This window comes from Phocoena phocoena, chromosome 7 (genome assembly GCF_963924675.1).
Source record: "Phocoena phocoena chromosome 7, mPhoPho1.1, whole genome shotgun sequence".
NCBI classification, from domain to species: Eukaryota; Metazoa; Chordata; class Mammalia; order Artiodactyla; family Phocoenidae; genus Phocoena; species Phocoena phocoena.
The window spans coordinates 28,719,916-28,737,979 of record NC_089225.1 but is presented as its reverse complement, the minus strand read 5'-3'; the positions used below and the strand labels follow the sequence as shown (position 1 = coordinate 28,737,979).

The 18,064-nt window shown below is 36.9% G+C and overlaps 1 protein-coding gene across 1 annotated transcript in view; it reads right to left on the bottom strand.

The window, feature by feature from the left end:
• The window catches only part of ARHGAP15 (Rho GTPase activating protein 15), a 630,092-nt gene that overhangs the window by 118,707 nt on the left and 493,321 nt on the right, over positions 1–18,064 (bottom strand). The window contains exon 12 of the mRNA XM_065880510.1: positions 7,709–7,843. Within this exon, the coding sequence (XP_065736582.1) occupies positions 7,709–7,843 (135 nt within the window). The remainder of the gene's footprint in view (positions 1–7,708; positions 7,844–18,064) is intronic.

Below are 18,064 nucleotides of genomic sequence, written 5' to 3'. Positions count from 1 at the left end.
AGTTAAAGGGGAGTATTTGTAAAATCTACCTTTATTTTAATTTCAAATTTCCTTGAAATGGTGCTGTAGAGAATATTTTTCTACAACATTATTTTTATATCTCTGCTTTCTCTGTGGTGACCCTTTAAACCCTGTTTTTTCCTTTCTCTGGTCTTAAGGTAATTTGTCACTATCATGCTTTCATGTTTAGCAGCTATTCGTAGTCAAGTGCCTTGCAAGCTCTGTTTCTTTTCTCCCAGAGTGTCATCATGGAGTTGATGATGCATCAGAAATAGTTTGACCAAAGGGCAAGATAAAGTCAAGAGTAAAGAAAACATTTGCAAATATACTTGACTAGTTTATTTTCCCAATTACTTATTGAAAGTATAGTTTAAAGGTAAAATGGCATGACGGCCATAGGAAAAAAACCATTAAGACATGCAATAGATACTTTCTGACATAAGGCAATGTCTTTAATTTAGATTTTTTTTTTTTTTTTTTTGCGGTATGTGGGCCTCTCACTGTTGTGGCCTCTCCCGTTGCGGAGCACAGGCTCCAGACGCGCAGGCTCAGTGGCCATGGCTCACGGGCCCAGCCGCTCCGCGGCATGTGGGATTTTCCCGGACCGGGGCACGAACCCGTGTCCCCTGCATCGGCAGGCGGACTCTCAACCACTACACCACCAGGGAAGCCCTAGATCATTTTTACACGAGGATGGTGTGACTGACAGATGTATAGTAGGATGAGCTATATTTAAGGACTAGGCATGGGGTATGCTCTACCTTCGGTGCCTTGATTTTAAAGATGCTTAGTCAACCTTATGGATACCATTTCTCACAATTTGTTTTACTCCTTAACTGATCAGTGTGTAGCAAAACTAGGCATAAATATTGTCTTTAAATGAGTGTGTGACTACAACCTTTAAATTGAAGACTTGTATGAAGTATCTTTACTGTCTCAGTTTGTTGCTGGCTTGCCTAATCTCCAAGTGTTATATACATAAATACATATATATATATGTATATGCACATATATTAAATAAACACGATATATAACAATATGATGCATAATAAACATGATATATAATAAACATTATATATATAATATTGTTTAAGAGTAACTGAAAATGAGGATAAGGGGACTGCTATTGGACCCATAAGGTTGTTTTGATCTTGGAGTTAGCATTGATTGCATTCCCATGATGGGGCCCTGCTCAGGGGTGGAAGGAAAAGTAGTTCTTTTTATACACAAAAGGCAACTTTGGAAATTTAGAATACAACAAATCAACAAACCCTAAATCATGCTCTAGCAAGAGCAGCACAGAGCTGAGGTGAAGGTGACCAAGGTGAAATTATCAGACAGTCCTTGAATAAATGAGCTTTGGCCCAGGCCTGACACAAATCTCTAAGCCTATCCCACACAAATAATAGATAAAACATCTTGTAAGGAAATTCACGAGGTCGTTTCTCTTTATTTCCCGCTCATCTACTAATCAACCTATGGTTTCACTGTTATCTCAGCTCTGATGATTCTTTAGATTTGAGACAGGAAGATGAAAATTGATGGATGAAGCGCATTTGTGACATGGGTGTAGAGAAGGTGTAGGCAAAAAAAAAAAATGGCTCCATAGAGATGTCCATACTTTACTTCCTAGAGAATGTGAATATGTTACTTTACATGGCAGAAGAGATTTTGTAGATATGATTAAATTAAGGACCTTGAGATGGGGAAGTATCCTGGATGATCCAGGGGGTGCCCAATATAATCACAAAGGTCCTCAAAACTGGAAAATGGACTGAGGAGAAAGTCAGAGAGAGACTGACTACAGAAGAGGTCAGAGTGATGTGATGTCATGTGACTGCTGCCTGTGAAGGAGGTGGAAGGGGACCACTGGCTAAGGCATGCAGGCAACCTCTAGAAGCTAGAAAAAGCAAGGAAGTGGATTCTCCTGCAGAGCCTCCAGAATATAGTCCTTCCGGCACTCTGATTTTAGCTCAGTGAGACTAAGCTTCAGACTTCTGTCCTACAGAAATATGTGGTAATAAATCACTGTTATTTTAGGCCACTGAATTCAAGGTAATTTGTTACGGCAGCAATAGGAAACTAATACACATGTCCTATAGGAACCAGTGCCTCTAATTCAGAAAACAAAAAGAAATCTGAACACCCTGAAGCAGCCCTGGAAGCACCACTCCAATATGAATTAGAATGGCAGAAGCCTCTAGAAAGAAGCCATCCTGGTAAATCGGGACTCTGTGCAATAGTGTCAGAAATGAGTAAGGACATTATAAAAGAAAAAAAGCAAAGAAAAAGAAAAGCAATTACAGACGCCAGGAAAAAAATAAATAAAAAATCTGCACAAGAAAAGCACGATCCAACTATAAAGGGAACCAAATGTGGCCAAGAGTTTAAGCAACTTTTGGAGTGTAATAAAATAGATTCTATTGGACCTGGTGAGGAACACTCTTTGACAAGTGTAGGGATTGTGACAGTGAATTCTAAAGAAGGAATCTTTGTGAAACCTCTTGGACAGGTAATGAACAAGACTTACAAACTCATAGTAATGCAAATATCAACACTGTTTATTAGTTTTCTAATTGGTCAAACTATTAAAATTTAAAGGAGTTAATAACCAGAGATTGTGAAAGAAAGGAAGAGAGGTAAAGGAAAGGGTAGAAAGGAAAATATATTTACCTTACAAAGGAAAGTTAGGAGTTACTGTAGAATGCTGAATGAAACAAGAAACAGAGGTTTATGTGTATTATTCAACATCTACATATAATAATATGACGATCAAATGCTGGAGGAAGTGAAGTAGAATAAATTAATATTTCATATTAGGTATTATCTATAGTAGATAAGTCAAGAAGTAGAGATATTATCCAGAGTTATGAAAGTAACTACTAAAAGAGATGAAAACTGAAATAGTTGAAGGAGGTTTCCTCTCATGAATAAGCCTGGAGATGTGAAGTGATAGGGCCCAATCCATCACTTTTCATCATAAACTCCTCTATAGAATCTGGTTTGGTGCATGTTGTAATTTGATAAAAGTGAAGAACTGTAAAAAGGAACATTAATAACACTTCAGCTTGAAACAGGTACTCCTATGAAATAGGAAAGTAACATTGTATATATCTAAATGAATTTCAAAAGGGGATAGGTGAACAATTGGTTACAAAAATAATACAGTGGCGGGTTAAAATGTACTCAAAGAGGGCAATATTTAAAGCACTGATGCTTTTAATATCTAATAGTAAATATTGAAACATAGCTCACTCTTGGAAAGTTTTAACTTATTTCTAACCTAGAACTCCAATACTAAAATTTCTGATCATTTCATTCTAAACTTGGTTAAAAAAAAAGACAGAAATGACACGATCTTACATAGAATGATATGGGATATATAGGTTTTATATAGGATGATGTAACAGACAGATATTTGGCAACAGCTCGTTAGTTGTTAGTTATTCTTCCAGTAAGATTTCTTTTAGATAAACAGTCCCAGAAATGCAATGTAGGATGATGGAAAGTATTTATGTTTTAGAGTCTGCAGCTTAATGCTAAACCTAATCTTCTGAGCCATATGAACTTGGGAAATATTTTGTGACTTACTTTTTTCCTCTGAAAAATGAATTTCTTTCAAATCATTTATTGAGCACCTAATATAAAGAAAATGTTATGTTGTATTATTCTCATAGTAACTTTATGAGCTAGAAATTACCTTCCACATGATTTTTCCATTTCTTCTGTGTCTCCTGTGTTATTTTCAGAAATAAATTAGATAATTATAAAAAGTGTCAACAAGTTTTCCTCCTCTCTTTCCCTTACCCAGGAATTTTGGAAAAATGCAGATAGTAAAATAGAAAAGACACTGTTTGTTGTCTCTTTTCTTTGGATCGGTAGAGTTACCAGAACAAAAGAGATGGGAATAGAGGAAAAACTTCATACATTTCATAGGATTTAGATGTACTGGAAATGTCCAGACCCCCTGCAGGCTTTTAGCCACAAGATTGCATCACCTATCATAAAACTCTAAAGTCATGTTTTTGTACTGAGTTCACATTTACAGTATTAATAATGCCTTCAACACAAGTCATTTCCAGAGAATTGAGTCCTTGCAGTCAGTGGGTTAAATCCCCATGAAATAACCTGCAGGTGACCCAGTTGCATTGACCTCAAGTATAGAATTTCAGATCAATAGCTGCAGTACTTGGATTCTGAAATATGAAACAATCGCTAGTGTTTTTGTTACCCCAATGGGTGTTATCAGACAGGGAATCACTATGGCAATTGTTGGTTCTTATCATATTAATGCTTGTTTTTGGTCCAAAAAGAAACTACTTAAAAAAGTAAATGCCTTCTGTTTCCTCTTCTTGGAATATGTAATGATGACTTTCAAACATATAATAAAAATTAACAGTATTTCAAATAGCACAAATGATCATTAATTGCTTGTACACGAAAAAACATTTCTTCTTCAGAAGCAAAGCATTCCAGTTGGTCTATTCCTTTTGGTCTATTCATCTTTTCACTCTGTCATGAAAGGGTAACAGAAGATCTCTCAATTTGGGGCCAAACAGAAATCTTAAGCCTTCACAAACTGGGCTTGGGGGCAGTGAAACAGTAAAGGAAAATAACGTTATAGCTACATGAACCATGACAGTGACTGGCGTGGAGTTTTGCTAGTGGCTAACCAGAGACCAGACATCACTTCAAGCATTTACACCAACAGAGGGAATGATTTTGATGCAGGGAACTGGTTACCCATGTGATGAAGAAGCTGAGAGCCAAATAAGGAAGCCTGAAGTCACCAAGAAACCAGCCACTGCAGGAAGCCACTACCAGGCTGGAGGGACAAAGGGAGGAGGGTCCACATCACCAGATGGAAGATGGAACCAGAATGGGCTGAAGACATGGAGGACATCATGGATCCTCAGGTAGAGAAGCTATCTGAGGCAGATGGGTGGGCAAGGGATAGGGGGTGGAGGATAAACTAAAAAAACTGGTTGGTCTTTTCCTTCCCCCTCCCTCTGCCATCTATCACCAGAGACTTCCACTGACTGTAGCAGCAGGAAGCCAGCCCTCAAGAGCACCTCTGTGATACAGTTGGCTAGGGTCAACCTTCCACAGGTACAGAGCAAAGAAGTGATGGATGAAGATGATCAAAGAAGCCTAGAGCCAGCCTATAGGGACATCTCCCCTGCAGACGGACCTCACCTGGCTGGTTCCTTTTCATAAAGAGTGAAGAATTCATGGGCAGGTCTGTTGAGCTTCTCATGGTATAGATTTTACAAGAGGCAGCGAGAGCTATGATAAAGCCCAGCACTTCTCTGGGACTGGATATGGATGTCCTTATATTTTGGAAACACTTTTTTACTCAGTTAGTGCACCGTGGAGTAAAAGTGCCTCCTCTGGTGTGGTTTTGCCATTTCCAAGGAACTATGTGGCCATTCTGCCATTGCTTAAGGATATTTAAACATGAACTACAACCTCAAGCTGAGTTGAGAATTCGAGAACTAATGTCAAAAATGCATGGATTAGCAAACATATGTCCCTTTCCAACATCATATTTCTCAGCCATATCAGCCTCTTGGTTAGTCCCTCCATCTGACATCTTAAAAATACTATGTACTACATGAGTTAGGTAAGGCAAGCCTGCTGAGGGTGATTCTCCTTGCCTTGAGCAATGAAGGAAAAACTCCCGTCTCTTTGCTTCTAGATTACCTTCTCAAATGAAGCTCATCTGGAGAAACACTGTTAGCATTTGCTCAGTATCTTACATCTTTAAAGGACTTTCTAAAGCACTCTCTCGTTCATTTTCTCCATAGCCTATTTGACAGGTGTTGGAAAAAATCCTCTCAATAGCCATCAGTCACAACATCACGCTGCCTACCTCAATTCTGCTTTGTTAAGTTCTGACCATGCCAATAATTCTGAAATTCTGTCCAGTTTGGAGTCAAGTCTAGGACAGACCAGAGATCATCCTCCTCTTTATGGAAATTCAAAGGACACAACCTCTCATGGGTTCGAGGGCCTGCTTCCCACATCTCTTAGACTAAGGGAATGGCTTGCCTAATATCTTCAGAATCAGGTTAACTAAAGGAAGCTTAAACGATGGGTATCCTACATCATAGCCCTCACATCAGCACATGCACAAGCATATTTCCAAATGAGACAATTCTCACTTAAAAGTATGGCGACCACGATGTGAAATTTGTATGAATTCTCTAAACATACGTAATCAGAAATATGTACCCAAATGCAAAAGCCCCCAACGTCTTACCAGAACACTGTCTTCGCATTATGAGTAATCTTCCATGCTTGAGTGTTCCAAGATGGAATATCAGAATAAACTGTTAGGGAAATTCATGCTTGTTTATTTTTTCTTTATTCCTCCTTTTAAAAAGAAGTTAAGAGAGCCTGGGAACTATAAAATACTGTTCTTCTCGAGAAGCAGAGGGCTCATGAAATAAAAACTCTGACAGGGAATACGAGCTCCAGCCTCGCTTCAAAACCCATATTTAAAGCACTGCTACTCTATTCAACAACAACAACATCTGAAATTGTGAGCAGGCAGCAAGAGAAAGACCTTGGGAGAATAAGCTCTGCTTTATTCTTCTTGATATCATTTTGCCAGTGCTTTAAACAAGCGTGAAGACTTTTGTGAAATGAAAAACAGAATAAAAGGGCATATTGAGGGGCTGTTTCCAACAGGCTCCCCATATCCCACTCCCCCTAATGGGAACACTGTACACACAGCCATCCAAGATCAGACCTCCTAAGTAGAGCACTTTTTTTTCTTGGAGATTATTCTCATTTGGACTTTAATTAAGCTCCTGCCAGGCTTGCAAGCTTTTTAATTTTACCTTTCTTTCTTCTTTCTTTTTCCTCCTTGAATCAGCTTGCTTGCCAGGAAACTTTTTCCAAGCTGTCACAATCATAGTAAGTACACCCTAAGATGTTAAATTTAGAGATGCACTAATCGTTGCTGCTCCGAGAATCAATAGCAGAAGTTTCCTTGCATTTGGAAAGATTTTCATTCATTCATTCATTCGTTTTTACGTGTGTGTGCACACGCGTGTGTGCGTGTGTTATGAATGAGAAAATAATAGAAAGGAAGTTTCAGGGAGTATACAACGACTATTGGCTAGTAAGTGATACAACTCAACCTCCCATAAGGCCACCAGCTTAACAGAAGAAACTTTCCATTACTTAATATTCACACTTTGTACGCAAACTGTAGCCAGCTCTTTACTAGTGTTGGTGGGTGTAGGGTGAGCAAGCCTTGAGAAGGTGATGCCTCAGCTGATGATTTAACACCTCTTTAATGAAATGTAATTCGCTTCGGTTCTTTTTCAAAATCTCCTTGAACTCAGTTAAACTCACTGTGATTCGGAAAGTATAAAGGTAGGGGCTAGGGAGGCGGAAGGTGGCCCCTGTAAAGCAGATTGCATGAGAAGCTATTTTCATTTGAGGAGGCTTAGTTGAAAACTGGCCACCCTAAACAGGATGCCTTCTTCTTTTTTTCTTAATTTTTCAAAACACTTAGATAATATTGCAGAAATAAGAATAAGCCATCAAAAACACCAAAACTAAAATGAAAGCTGTGGAGCATTGGGGATATTATCATCACCATGATTGCTATTATCACCATTCTTATTATTTACTTAATAGTAATTCCACACTGCCAGGTTATTGCACCAACCGCTCCTGTCTGTAAGGTACTTACTGATCGCCTCCACAAACCGCTCAAAGAAGCTGTAAGGGAAGAGCGGCTCAGGCAGCTCCCGGAAAAACATCTTCAGTGCTCCGGTGACAACGTGGATGTCCTCCCACTGGCTGTCGTCCAAATTCAGCTTCTCTTCTGGGAAAACACGAGGAGAAATGGAACAACTGGTTTTAATGAAACAATTACAAGACACTAATTATTATGTTAATGTTTGCCTACTATCATCAGCAACCGTTAACAGCCTTCTGCACCTAGAGGTTTGGTGCTGTGCATGGTTTTTTTTTTTTTTCCCTTTTTTCCGTAGGACGGGAACATTTTCAATGGAATACCATCTGTAGGAGTGCAGCTAACAAAAAACAAGAGACACAAAGAGACAGTGCCATTGACACAGTATGTCAGATACATTTATTCCCATAATGCATCAGTATGAAAATTAGCATCACAGCTCAACATGATTCAAAGCTATTTGGTTTTGAGGCCGAGGGGCTAAGAGTTGCCAATGATGGCCGGCTCAAGGGACCGGCCTAAAGGCCTTGCTGAGCCAACAGGAGACATATGCTAAACATGGCAATAGAAAATGAGTTATTGCTTTACATGTGTTAGCCTTGCTATGTACAAGGGAATAATGGGTAACACTTTTTTCCTTTTTTCACTGAATATAAAGTCAGCAAGGAATAGAATAGTGAGTGAGAAAGGATATTAATTCCTTCTTACTGCTTCAAAAATATCTTTTTTTAGTTTTCATCTCAGCAAGGAAAATGTGCCCAGCAACAATATTAGACAGACCCCTGTTGGCCTACGTAGGCTATGCAAAGCTGTCAAAAATGATAACACACTAAAGACAAACCACAAGTGCTTACCAACTCCTCTTAGAAATAACGGAAATGTTTGCTTGGGAAGCTTGAGTGAGTTGAGACATTTAAATATTAAAGAAAATAAAGGCCACAATAAAGTTCTTAGAAGAAATAAAGAGACGCTGGGCAATTATTTCTTTCCTTTTCGTCTCAGTATGAAAGTCTGGAATCATTCTCACCCAAAAAGTGGATGTAATAGGGTCTGAAAGTGACATCTTTGCATACAACTAAAAGGAAGCAGGCATAAAAGCATTGCTGCTGATCCACAGCGTTTGTCTTTCTGAACGTACAACACAGAAAAGATTTTGGATTCTGGGCTTAATGAAAACTAAAGCTAATCATTCTGGACAACCCGGGGGTTAATGGGAAAGCAGAGGATCTTGGCCAGAACTTAATAGGTATTTGGTCAACTAGAATTGTGTTTCCTTACCGATGTCTGAAGCTCACATTCAGATGCTTGCTTGTGTCCGTTTTATGAATGCAGAGGAGAATTGACACCAAAAATGTAAGAAAAGCTGAGAACTGTCACTATAGGGGATCTCTGCATGGGCTGTTCTGCTAATAGTCTTCATGTCCTTTTAAAAATATTAGCCGAAATCTTTATCAGATCTTTTTTTCTAAATGGACTATTACTCCCAGGGCTAGTAAGTTATGTTCTTGCTCAATTGGCTGTTTGCAAAGAGAAGGAATGAAGGTGAATCTGTTTATTTCAGACGGGCTATTTTCTTCTCCCCTTTCAGCCTTCATTCCTACCTCGGCCATAACACAATAATTTGATCCACAACAAAATCAGCAGAGGAGACCTTCTTTCTGCCCTGCAATCATTTTTGATTGATTGTATTTCAACAATTAGTCTTTTATTTGGCTACACACTATTGAAATAGGACGACAGCATCTTAGCAGGCCAGCTTTAAACAGTCAACTGTTAACAATAGCATCAAAAAGGGAGACCTGATGGGGTTTACTGTCACTTTAAAGAACGGGTTTTTCACGTTGTTGAAATCTGTCAGATATTTTGAAATGTCCCTCTCACTATGGTGCCACACCCCCTGCGTGCCCTTATAATAAAATCGGTTTTACTCCTGATTAAATCATTTTCTCCCTACCCACTACCATACTTCTCATAATGGACCTGTGCGTTCTACAGCTGGTGTTCTTCCCATGGTACCAATTCTTACTTTATCTTTTAAGCACTTTGCTGCTAAGATCTCATGCAGAGTGCTTATGTTTTGTTAAGGGCTCCATTCTTAGAGAAATAGCTTAACACATGTTCTAAAAATGTTGTACAACTTATTGCTTAAAGCACATTTAGAAAATGTATAAGTACGGTAGCTTTGGCACTGAACTTTAAGTGGAAACCTAAATAAACACACACACACACACACACACACACATGTTCACACACACAACTATCTCTACCGAAAATTTATCACAAAAGTCCAATACAAATCGTCGTTTGGTGCATAGGTTTCAGATCGCCAAAAGAAAGTGTTCAGCAGGTAAAAAAAGAGAATGATTTTATCTTGAGCAAGAAAACAGTAAGAACAAATAATAGCTCAACCAAAGGCAGATGCCAGTAAACATCAGTTAATTCAACTGACTGTGAAAATGAAATATTTTAATATACATAAAACGATAATTTACCAGTCAATAAATACCATTTGATTATATCCACTCAAAATGCCATATAACATATCAACTTGTGTTACTTAAACTAGCGCTCCTACTATGTAGTCTTCACTTTAAAAAGATAATTTGTAGCCCCTCAACAAGTAGCTTCAATAAATAATATGGCAAGTGGTTGGAAAGAGTCTTTTGGTATATAATACCTGATTTTTATATTAAGATTTTTTGTGAACAACCAAGGTTAAGATTCCTTGTAAACCAGAGGACTTTAAGGCATATTTTTCAAGGCCACTGTGACTTATTTAAACATGCAGTTGTGTCCATATTTGCACACCTTCTCATGAATCCAGTCAGTTCTGAGGATGAAATGAAGATGAAGTGATACCTGTCCCCACGTTAACAGGTATCATTATGAACACATTTGTATTACCTGATAGGCATTTTCTAACTAATCTGTTGGCAGTGACGATGTCTTCTGCTTCCCCTCTTTTCAACAGAGCAGGATTTCTCAATAGTGAAGCACTGTTGACATTTGGGGCTGAGTAATGCTTTGTTATAGGGTCTGTCCTGTGCATTCTAGGATATTTAGTAGCATCCCCGGCCTCAGCCCACTGGATGCCAGTAGCACTTCCCAGCGCTGCTGATGAAAAATATCTCCAGATATTGCCAAATATCTCCTGGCAGTGAAAAGTTATCCCCAGTTGAGAACCACAACAGTGGAGCCTGTAAGAGTCTATAAAAGTTACTCAATAAATATCGATTTATGAAGTTTACCTTAGGTGGGCAGAGAAATAGAAAACTAGATATGTGATATGTGAATCACATATAGAGTCACACTAGATATGTGATATGTGAATACTGTTCATATCTTAATATGAACCTAAGAGTTGGTAATTATTACTGACAAAATAAAAACCTTTTACAGAACAAAATTCAAAATTCATATGACTATATTTCAGGAAGCTTTGCAACAGGAAGAATAACCAACAGTTATTCAGTGCTTACACCATACTAGGGACTATGCTATGCACTTTCCATTTATTATCTAATATAATTTTTTTCAGTAAGACAATGAGGTACATGCTATTGTTATCATCACCTATTTTACAGATAGGAAAAATGAGGCATGGGTAGATTAAGTAGCTTTTCCATGGATGACAAGTAATAAACCCAGGATGTAAGCCTCCCCTCAAAACCACTATGGTCAGACTAATCTTGGCTGGAAGAAGCTGAAAGGATAAAGGCAAATAAATAGCAATTGCCAGTGGTAGTAGATTGACTATTACTTCAAAGATAGTGATTTTTATATTTTATCCCTAAATATCTTACTTGAGGCTACGCTTTTACCTGTAAACTTACTCTGATCTTTCATAATTACTGGTTTATAGAAGGAACAGATTCTTATACAAACAGATATAAAGCGAATTGGCAATAAAAAGAAACTGCATTAGGAACGGGACAGAAGATGTAGCAAATTGTTATGTGGTGATGGAGTGAAGAGGAAATATGATAGGGTGAGAAAGAGATTATACAGAACACCAGGTCTGGATTTACCACTAATTCATTGTATATCTATTTATTTATTTGTGAAATGAAGATATTCAGAAGGATAGTTGTTGGTATCAAATGAGAAAATGTGTCTGAAAAACATTTGGAGAGTAAAAAAAAAAAAAAAATATATATATATATATATATATATATATATATATATATATATATATCTCCAAGATACCACTATGATGAGGAAAGTGAATAAAGCCCAAAAAGGCAAAATACATTAGGGATTAAAGCAATGGAAATACTGAGCAAACATCATAAACCATTCTGGTTGTTTTAGAGGATCTACCTCAGTGTGATACAATCGGTCATATGAATTCAACAAAAACTTTACATGCTGGAGTTCAATACTGGGAAGAAGTCTGGTTGAATCAAGATATCTCACAATTATCATGCTGATCATCTGTGCTGGTTTCTCCTGGCCCTCTACTTAGGCTACCGTAAATTCATTTTGGTCATGGCTTTTTGCTTAAAGCATTTAAACAGAATTGAAGATAGGTTAACCTCCAGAATCCAAAGTCACTATGTGACTTTTATGATATCACAAAAAATATATTTAAATATTGTATCCAAGCATTCAAGTCCATCTTGAAATGTCCTTCCTTGAAGGGACTTTTGTGTATTTTATTTTTTAAATAAAAACTTACCTATATCCAGCTAAAAACTATTATATTTAAAATTTAAAAATTTTGACAATAGCTATTAGGAATAATCTTTTTTAAAAAGGAGAACTGAAGGATGGACCTTTTGATAGCCACAGTAGGTCATGGTAATTTCCATGGAAAAAGGCACATTTAAATATCACTAATAGTTTAATCACCACTTTCCTCTTGTATTATATATTGCTCTATAGACTGGTGTAACCAGAAGTTGCAATATCAAGACTGACTTTAACTCAACTCACTGTGTTAACCTAGTATTAGTTGAAATGCAGCTGAAGATAAACTTGGACTATCCAGAATAGAATAGTTATATAAGAATAAAGAGGCACTTCTTTGTGTATTGAAAAAAAAGTACATTTTTACCTTGTAGTTTTTAAAGCCCTTTACTAACTTTTATTTTACTGTTGTAATAAAAAAATAAAGAGGAAAAGACAGCCCAACTTTCACAGGATATGGAGAGAATAGCTCTGATTTCATTAATATAGTGACAAGAACCTATTACATCATGAAACTCTCATAAAGGATGTGGTATCTGCTTCCAGTGCAGATGACCACTTGGAAACCTTATCTGAAAGCCCTGCTGGGTACATGAAAGTCACATCATGAATGAAAGAGATGCCAGAGAGACTATTGATCTGAAAAATAATAATATGTTTGTCCAGAAAATCAAACTGGTAGATTTAAAAGTGGGTAAAACATACTGTTTATCTATAAGGATATAGCTGATTTTGAGTTTAGCATTTAAAGGAGTGGATCAAAAGGAAGTTGGTTGAATCATTTGACTAGCTCGACCTTTCCTGTTGTGTTGGCAGTTGAACTGTTGTGACAGTTCAATCTGATTTCTAGTGGATTAGAGAGTTTCCAAATTCTCAAACACGGTGATATAAACGCCGTGCCAAAACCATCCTCTTTCCACGCTGCACTCGCTAAAGCCCCTCCTATATAACACCTTGGGTACAACATGAGACTTCAGTGAGGACAATATCTTTGAAAACTAGGCTGGTTGACCAGTTAATCTGTTTGTTCACTTAGTTTTTATTAAGCAAATATAGATTGAATGGAGACTACATACCAGGAACTGTATTTTGTGCCTTTCAAAGATACAGCTGTTGTGGCTGCTTTATATTCCTCAAAGGAGAGGGCTTTACCAGGTGCTCAGAAATACTACTCAGGTGAAAATAAATTAGGTTCTAGACATTTTACATCTTATTTCTGTCCCCTAGAATAATACTCTTTTGACCTTAATGAAAAGCAGGGACAAATTCACCCCCCAAATGTGCTTTATGTTTCTTATGGGCTGAATTGTGTCCCCCCACCCCCGTGAATGATTTGTAGTCTCAACCCCCTGTACCCCACCATGTCACTGTATTTGGAGATAGAGCCTTTAAAGAGGTAATTAAGGTAAAATGAGATGATATGGATGGCGTTATTCCAGTATGACTGGTGTCTTTATAAGAAGAGGAGATTGGGACACAGACATGCACGGAAGGAAGACCATGTGAAGACATAGGAAGAAGACATGCATCCATAAGCTAACGAGAGAGGCCTCAGAAGAAAGCAACCTTGCCGACACCTTGATCCTGGTCTTCTAGCCTCTGGAACAGAGAGGAAATACATTTCTGTTGTTTAATCCCCCACACCCCCATCCCCCCTAGTCTGCGACACTTTGTTATGGCAGCCCTAGAAAACGAATACGATGTCCAAAGATTCTGTGCAGAGAAAGATGTCATGTTCCTAGATCATATCTAGACATTTTCTCAACACATGGGCTATGCCACACTTATGAAATATTATAGACAACAGAAAGAGCTGTTTAGGTAATTCAAATTAAATAAAAATAATTATCTAGATTCTGAGAAAGGGTTTGAAGGTGGAATAAGTTGGATAATTGCTTGCCTATTCAAGATCAACCTAACTATTTCTAATTACTTGATCTATAAACATGCAGGATACTCTCTAGCATGGCTCCCAGACAAAGAATAAAATCATGATTGCTATTTTCTTACTCACTCTTTTTTTCCAGCTACTACTTCAAGAGTAGAAATATTTCATTGCTGCTATAGACCAAGACATGAAATACTAGGGAACATTTAAAAAGTTCTCAGGAAAGAAAACTCAACACAAGCCAAATCAACTCTCTATGGCCATGGTATCTATAAAAGAAGGAGGAAAGTGGTTTTAAATATGAAACTTCATATTCCAAAACCAAAGAGATGTATTCCTTACAATGTATCACAGTAACCTCCAGGAAGCTATTAGGATGCTTACATTTGAAAATGGTTACTTTACTGTAAGAGGAGATGGTTTGACCTATGCAGAGAATGGGCACTTTTGCCACCTGGTCTACCAAATCCAGTTTTGTGTGGCCCCCTTGCAGTAGGAAAGAGGGAGGAACCAAGAAAATAAGCAGAAATTCTCTAAGATACTAAAACCTTATTCATAGAAGCTTTTATTTCTTAAATCCACTGGGATATTTTGGCATGCCACGTTAGCTTGCTTTCTGTGGACTTCATGCTGTGCATATTTCTTTGGAAATCACTTAAGAAGCCCAAGGCATGCAAATAATGTCACAGGCTAATATGAAATATCTTTCGTTACTCTCTTTGAAGGTGGAGAAGCAGCCTTCTACTATATCCAAAACAGGAACTGAGTCAGGAATGAGTATGTCTTATTTTTATTTTTCCTCAGATTTCATCAGAATGTAAATAATAATATAATAAATAGGTACAACTGAAATTTGTGAAGCAAGCGCCACAGATGGAAAGTATAACAAATGTGTCATTGCTTTGTGCGTTTTTAATTTATAATGGCATAACATAAAACATCTCCCCACCATCATAACTCCATGTATAATGCCATCTTATAAAATGATGTTACTGACATTATGCTTCTCTCCAGGCTTCTAGGTTTTTTTGTCTAGGCATCTGAGGAGAGGTAGCCCTGTTCAGACTCTAACAACAACAACAATGACAAAGATGAATTGACTTTATTTGTTAGGATCATAAATATTAAAAAGGATGCATTTCATGATACCAATATATATTTCTTTAATTACTTTCTTACTCAGAGCTTCCAACACTGCTCTTAATTCCATGCAGTCAAAAGGCTTTTTGTGCTCTGCAGACACTATACACAATGGTTCGTTTTATTTGACTGTCTTCTCCAAACAGATTCTGAATTTACTTGAATTCCATGGATGATTTCATACATTACATACTCCAAAGGGTAGAGAATCCGTAGGATTAAATTTCAACAGAGTCATTTTTGAAAGTTTTCTTTGTTATCGGCTCTAAGTTTCAACACTATTGCTATTTGTTCTCTCCAAGTTATATTACATTTGTAAATACCAAGCGGAAGGTCAGATCAAAACATATCTCATAATGATATCTAGGAAATAAACATAACTAAGTCCTATAAATACCCATATACAGATAACATGTCTATTGTAGGTATATGCACATATACAGAGTTACTTAATGTATTGTTTCCTCACTTGTCTAATGAGAACTGTCATCTCTCCCTCCTAATTTTGTGTGAGAATTCAGTGAAGTAATATATGTAAAAGTTCTAGCACAGGTTTGTTATAACATTATTAGAAAATTTATTTGGACATTATCTTCTTTGTCAGCCAGACTCTGGAAAATATTTCCAGAATTTAATATACTTTCTTGCTTAAACTATTCCTTTTACTACACTGTTGGTGTACATGGGGTTAGCAATGGTATTATTTAGCAGGAAAAAGACTGGGCTTTTTACTAATATAGAAGTCTCTTGTCTGGAAATATTTTGTTAGAAAAATAGAAATAAAAGGATAACAAAAATCAATAAAATAGAAACAAAATGGGTAGAGTAAGACAGTGCCACTCTTATTTCTTGAAACCATTTTACACCTGGATAGGACAAAAATTAGTTGTCAATTAAAGACAACCAAAACGAAGAGACAATTTCTTGCAGTTATTGAGGATAATATTTTTTCATATAAGTTATCTTTATTAATTGATCCATGGTAGTAGTTGAGTAAATTTTCTACTTCATATCACAAGAATAGCCAGAACTCTGCAAAGGTACATACAATAAGAGTGGAAGATTTATAAGTTTTACAACTACTTGCATTAAGTTAGGATAGCTAGAGATCTATGCAAAACTTCCTTTGTGAAACCACACGATAACACTATCTTCTTAATTCTGCATCTATACAATATTCCAAGCCCAGAATAGTGACATAGATTCTTTAATGGACCTACCTATTATCAATAACTGTTTCTGGTTTTTTCTTTGTGAATGAAAAGTTTTAGAGATTTTTTTCCCCCACCTCAAAAGAGAGTCTGCCTGTCTGACACCAGAGGCCTCCAATTATGAAGCACAAAATTACTCTTGTGTTCCTTTCTACCATGACTTTGAAGAATCATAATTCATACAAATAATTCACAATGAGGGTTGTTTTTATTGCAAAGTAGCTATAAAAACTAGTTGATAAAAATTGACAAAACACCTAATAAGATGATACTCAAAAACCTACAATTGTTTAATATGAAGTGTGTGCTTATCGTTTTTTGAACACTTTTATTTATTTTATTTTGAAATAATATATTTACAGGAAGTTAAACATACATGAGTATACTGCAAAAGTCTCTTTCTAGTCTATCCTTAGCTACCTAGTTTACACCTCTACAGAAAACCTATATTGTCAATTTCCCATGTATCCTTTCAAAGATGTTTTCTATACTCAAGCAACATTATCCTCAACTACCACTTTTTAAAAAAACACTAACAGTGGGTAAGCTGGGACAAAGTGAGAGAGTGGCATGGACTTATATACATTACCAAATGTAAAACAGATAGCTAGTGGGAAGCAGCCGCATAGCACAGGGAGATCAGCTCCTTGCTTTGTGACCACCTAGAGGGGTGGGATAGGGAGGGTGCGAGGGAGATGCAAGAGGGAGGGGATATGGGGATATGTATACATATAGCTGATTCACTTTGTTATAGAGCAGAAACTGACCCACCATTGTAAAGCAATTATACTCCAATAAAGACGTTAAAAAAAACCCAAAACACTAACAGTGATATCTATGCACTGTTCTGCATTTGATTCTTTTCACTTGACTATATATCATAGAGATTATTCAAAATTGGGACACAGAGAGCTTTCTCTTTCTTTTTTTACCGCTGCATATTTACTTTAATGGGTGTACAATAACTGACCAGTTTCCAAATGTCAAATATTTTTCATAGTGCTAATGTGAACAGTCTTGCACTTAGATCATTTATATCTCAGTATGTATCTGTGTGAGTAGAACAAATTCCTAGACCTGGAATTTCTAGGTGAAAAGTTGTGTGTATATTTTAAACTATTGATAGACCTTGCCAAGTTATCCTCATAGTCAGTGAACCAATTTATGTTACCATCACAATATTTGAGAAACTATGGTTGATTGGGAATATATATTCATTACTGCCTGTAACTTTTCTCAGATGCCCATGAATAAATTGTGCCTTTGACTGTATAGTTGAAAAAATACATAACAAAGAGTAAAATGAGGAAAGAAACAGACTAAAAATGTATATAAAGTCTTTGTTAAACGTAAGAGAGACTTGTGAGAGATGTAACTTCTGATAAAGAAAAGTCTGAATATTTAACACAATTGACGTTTAAT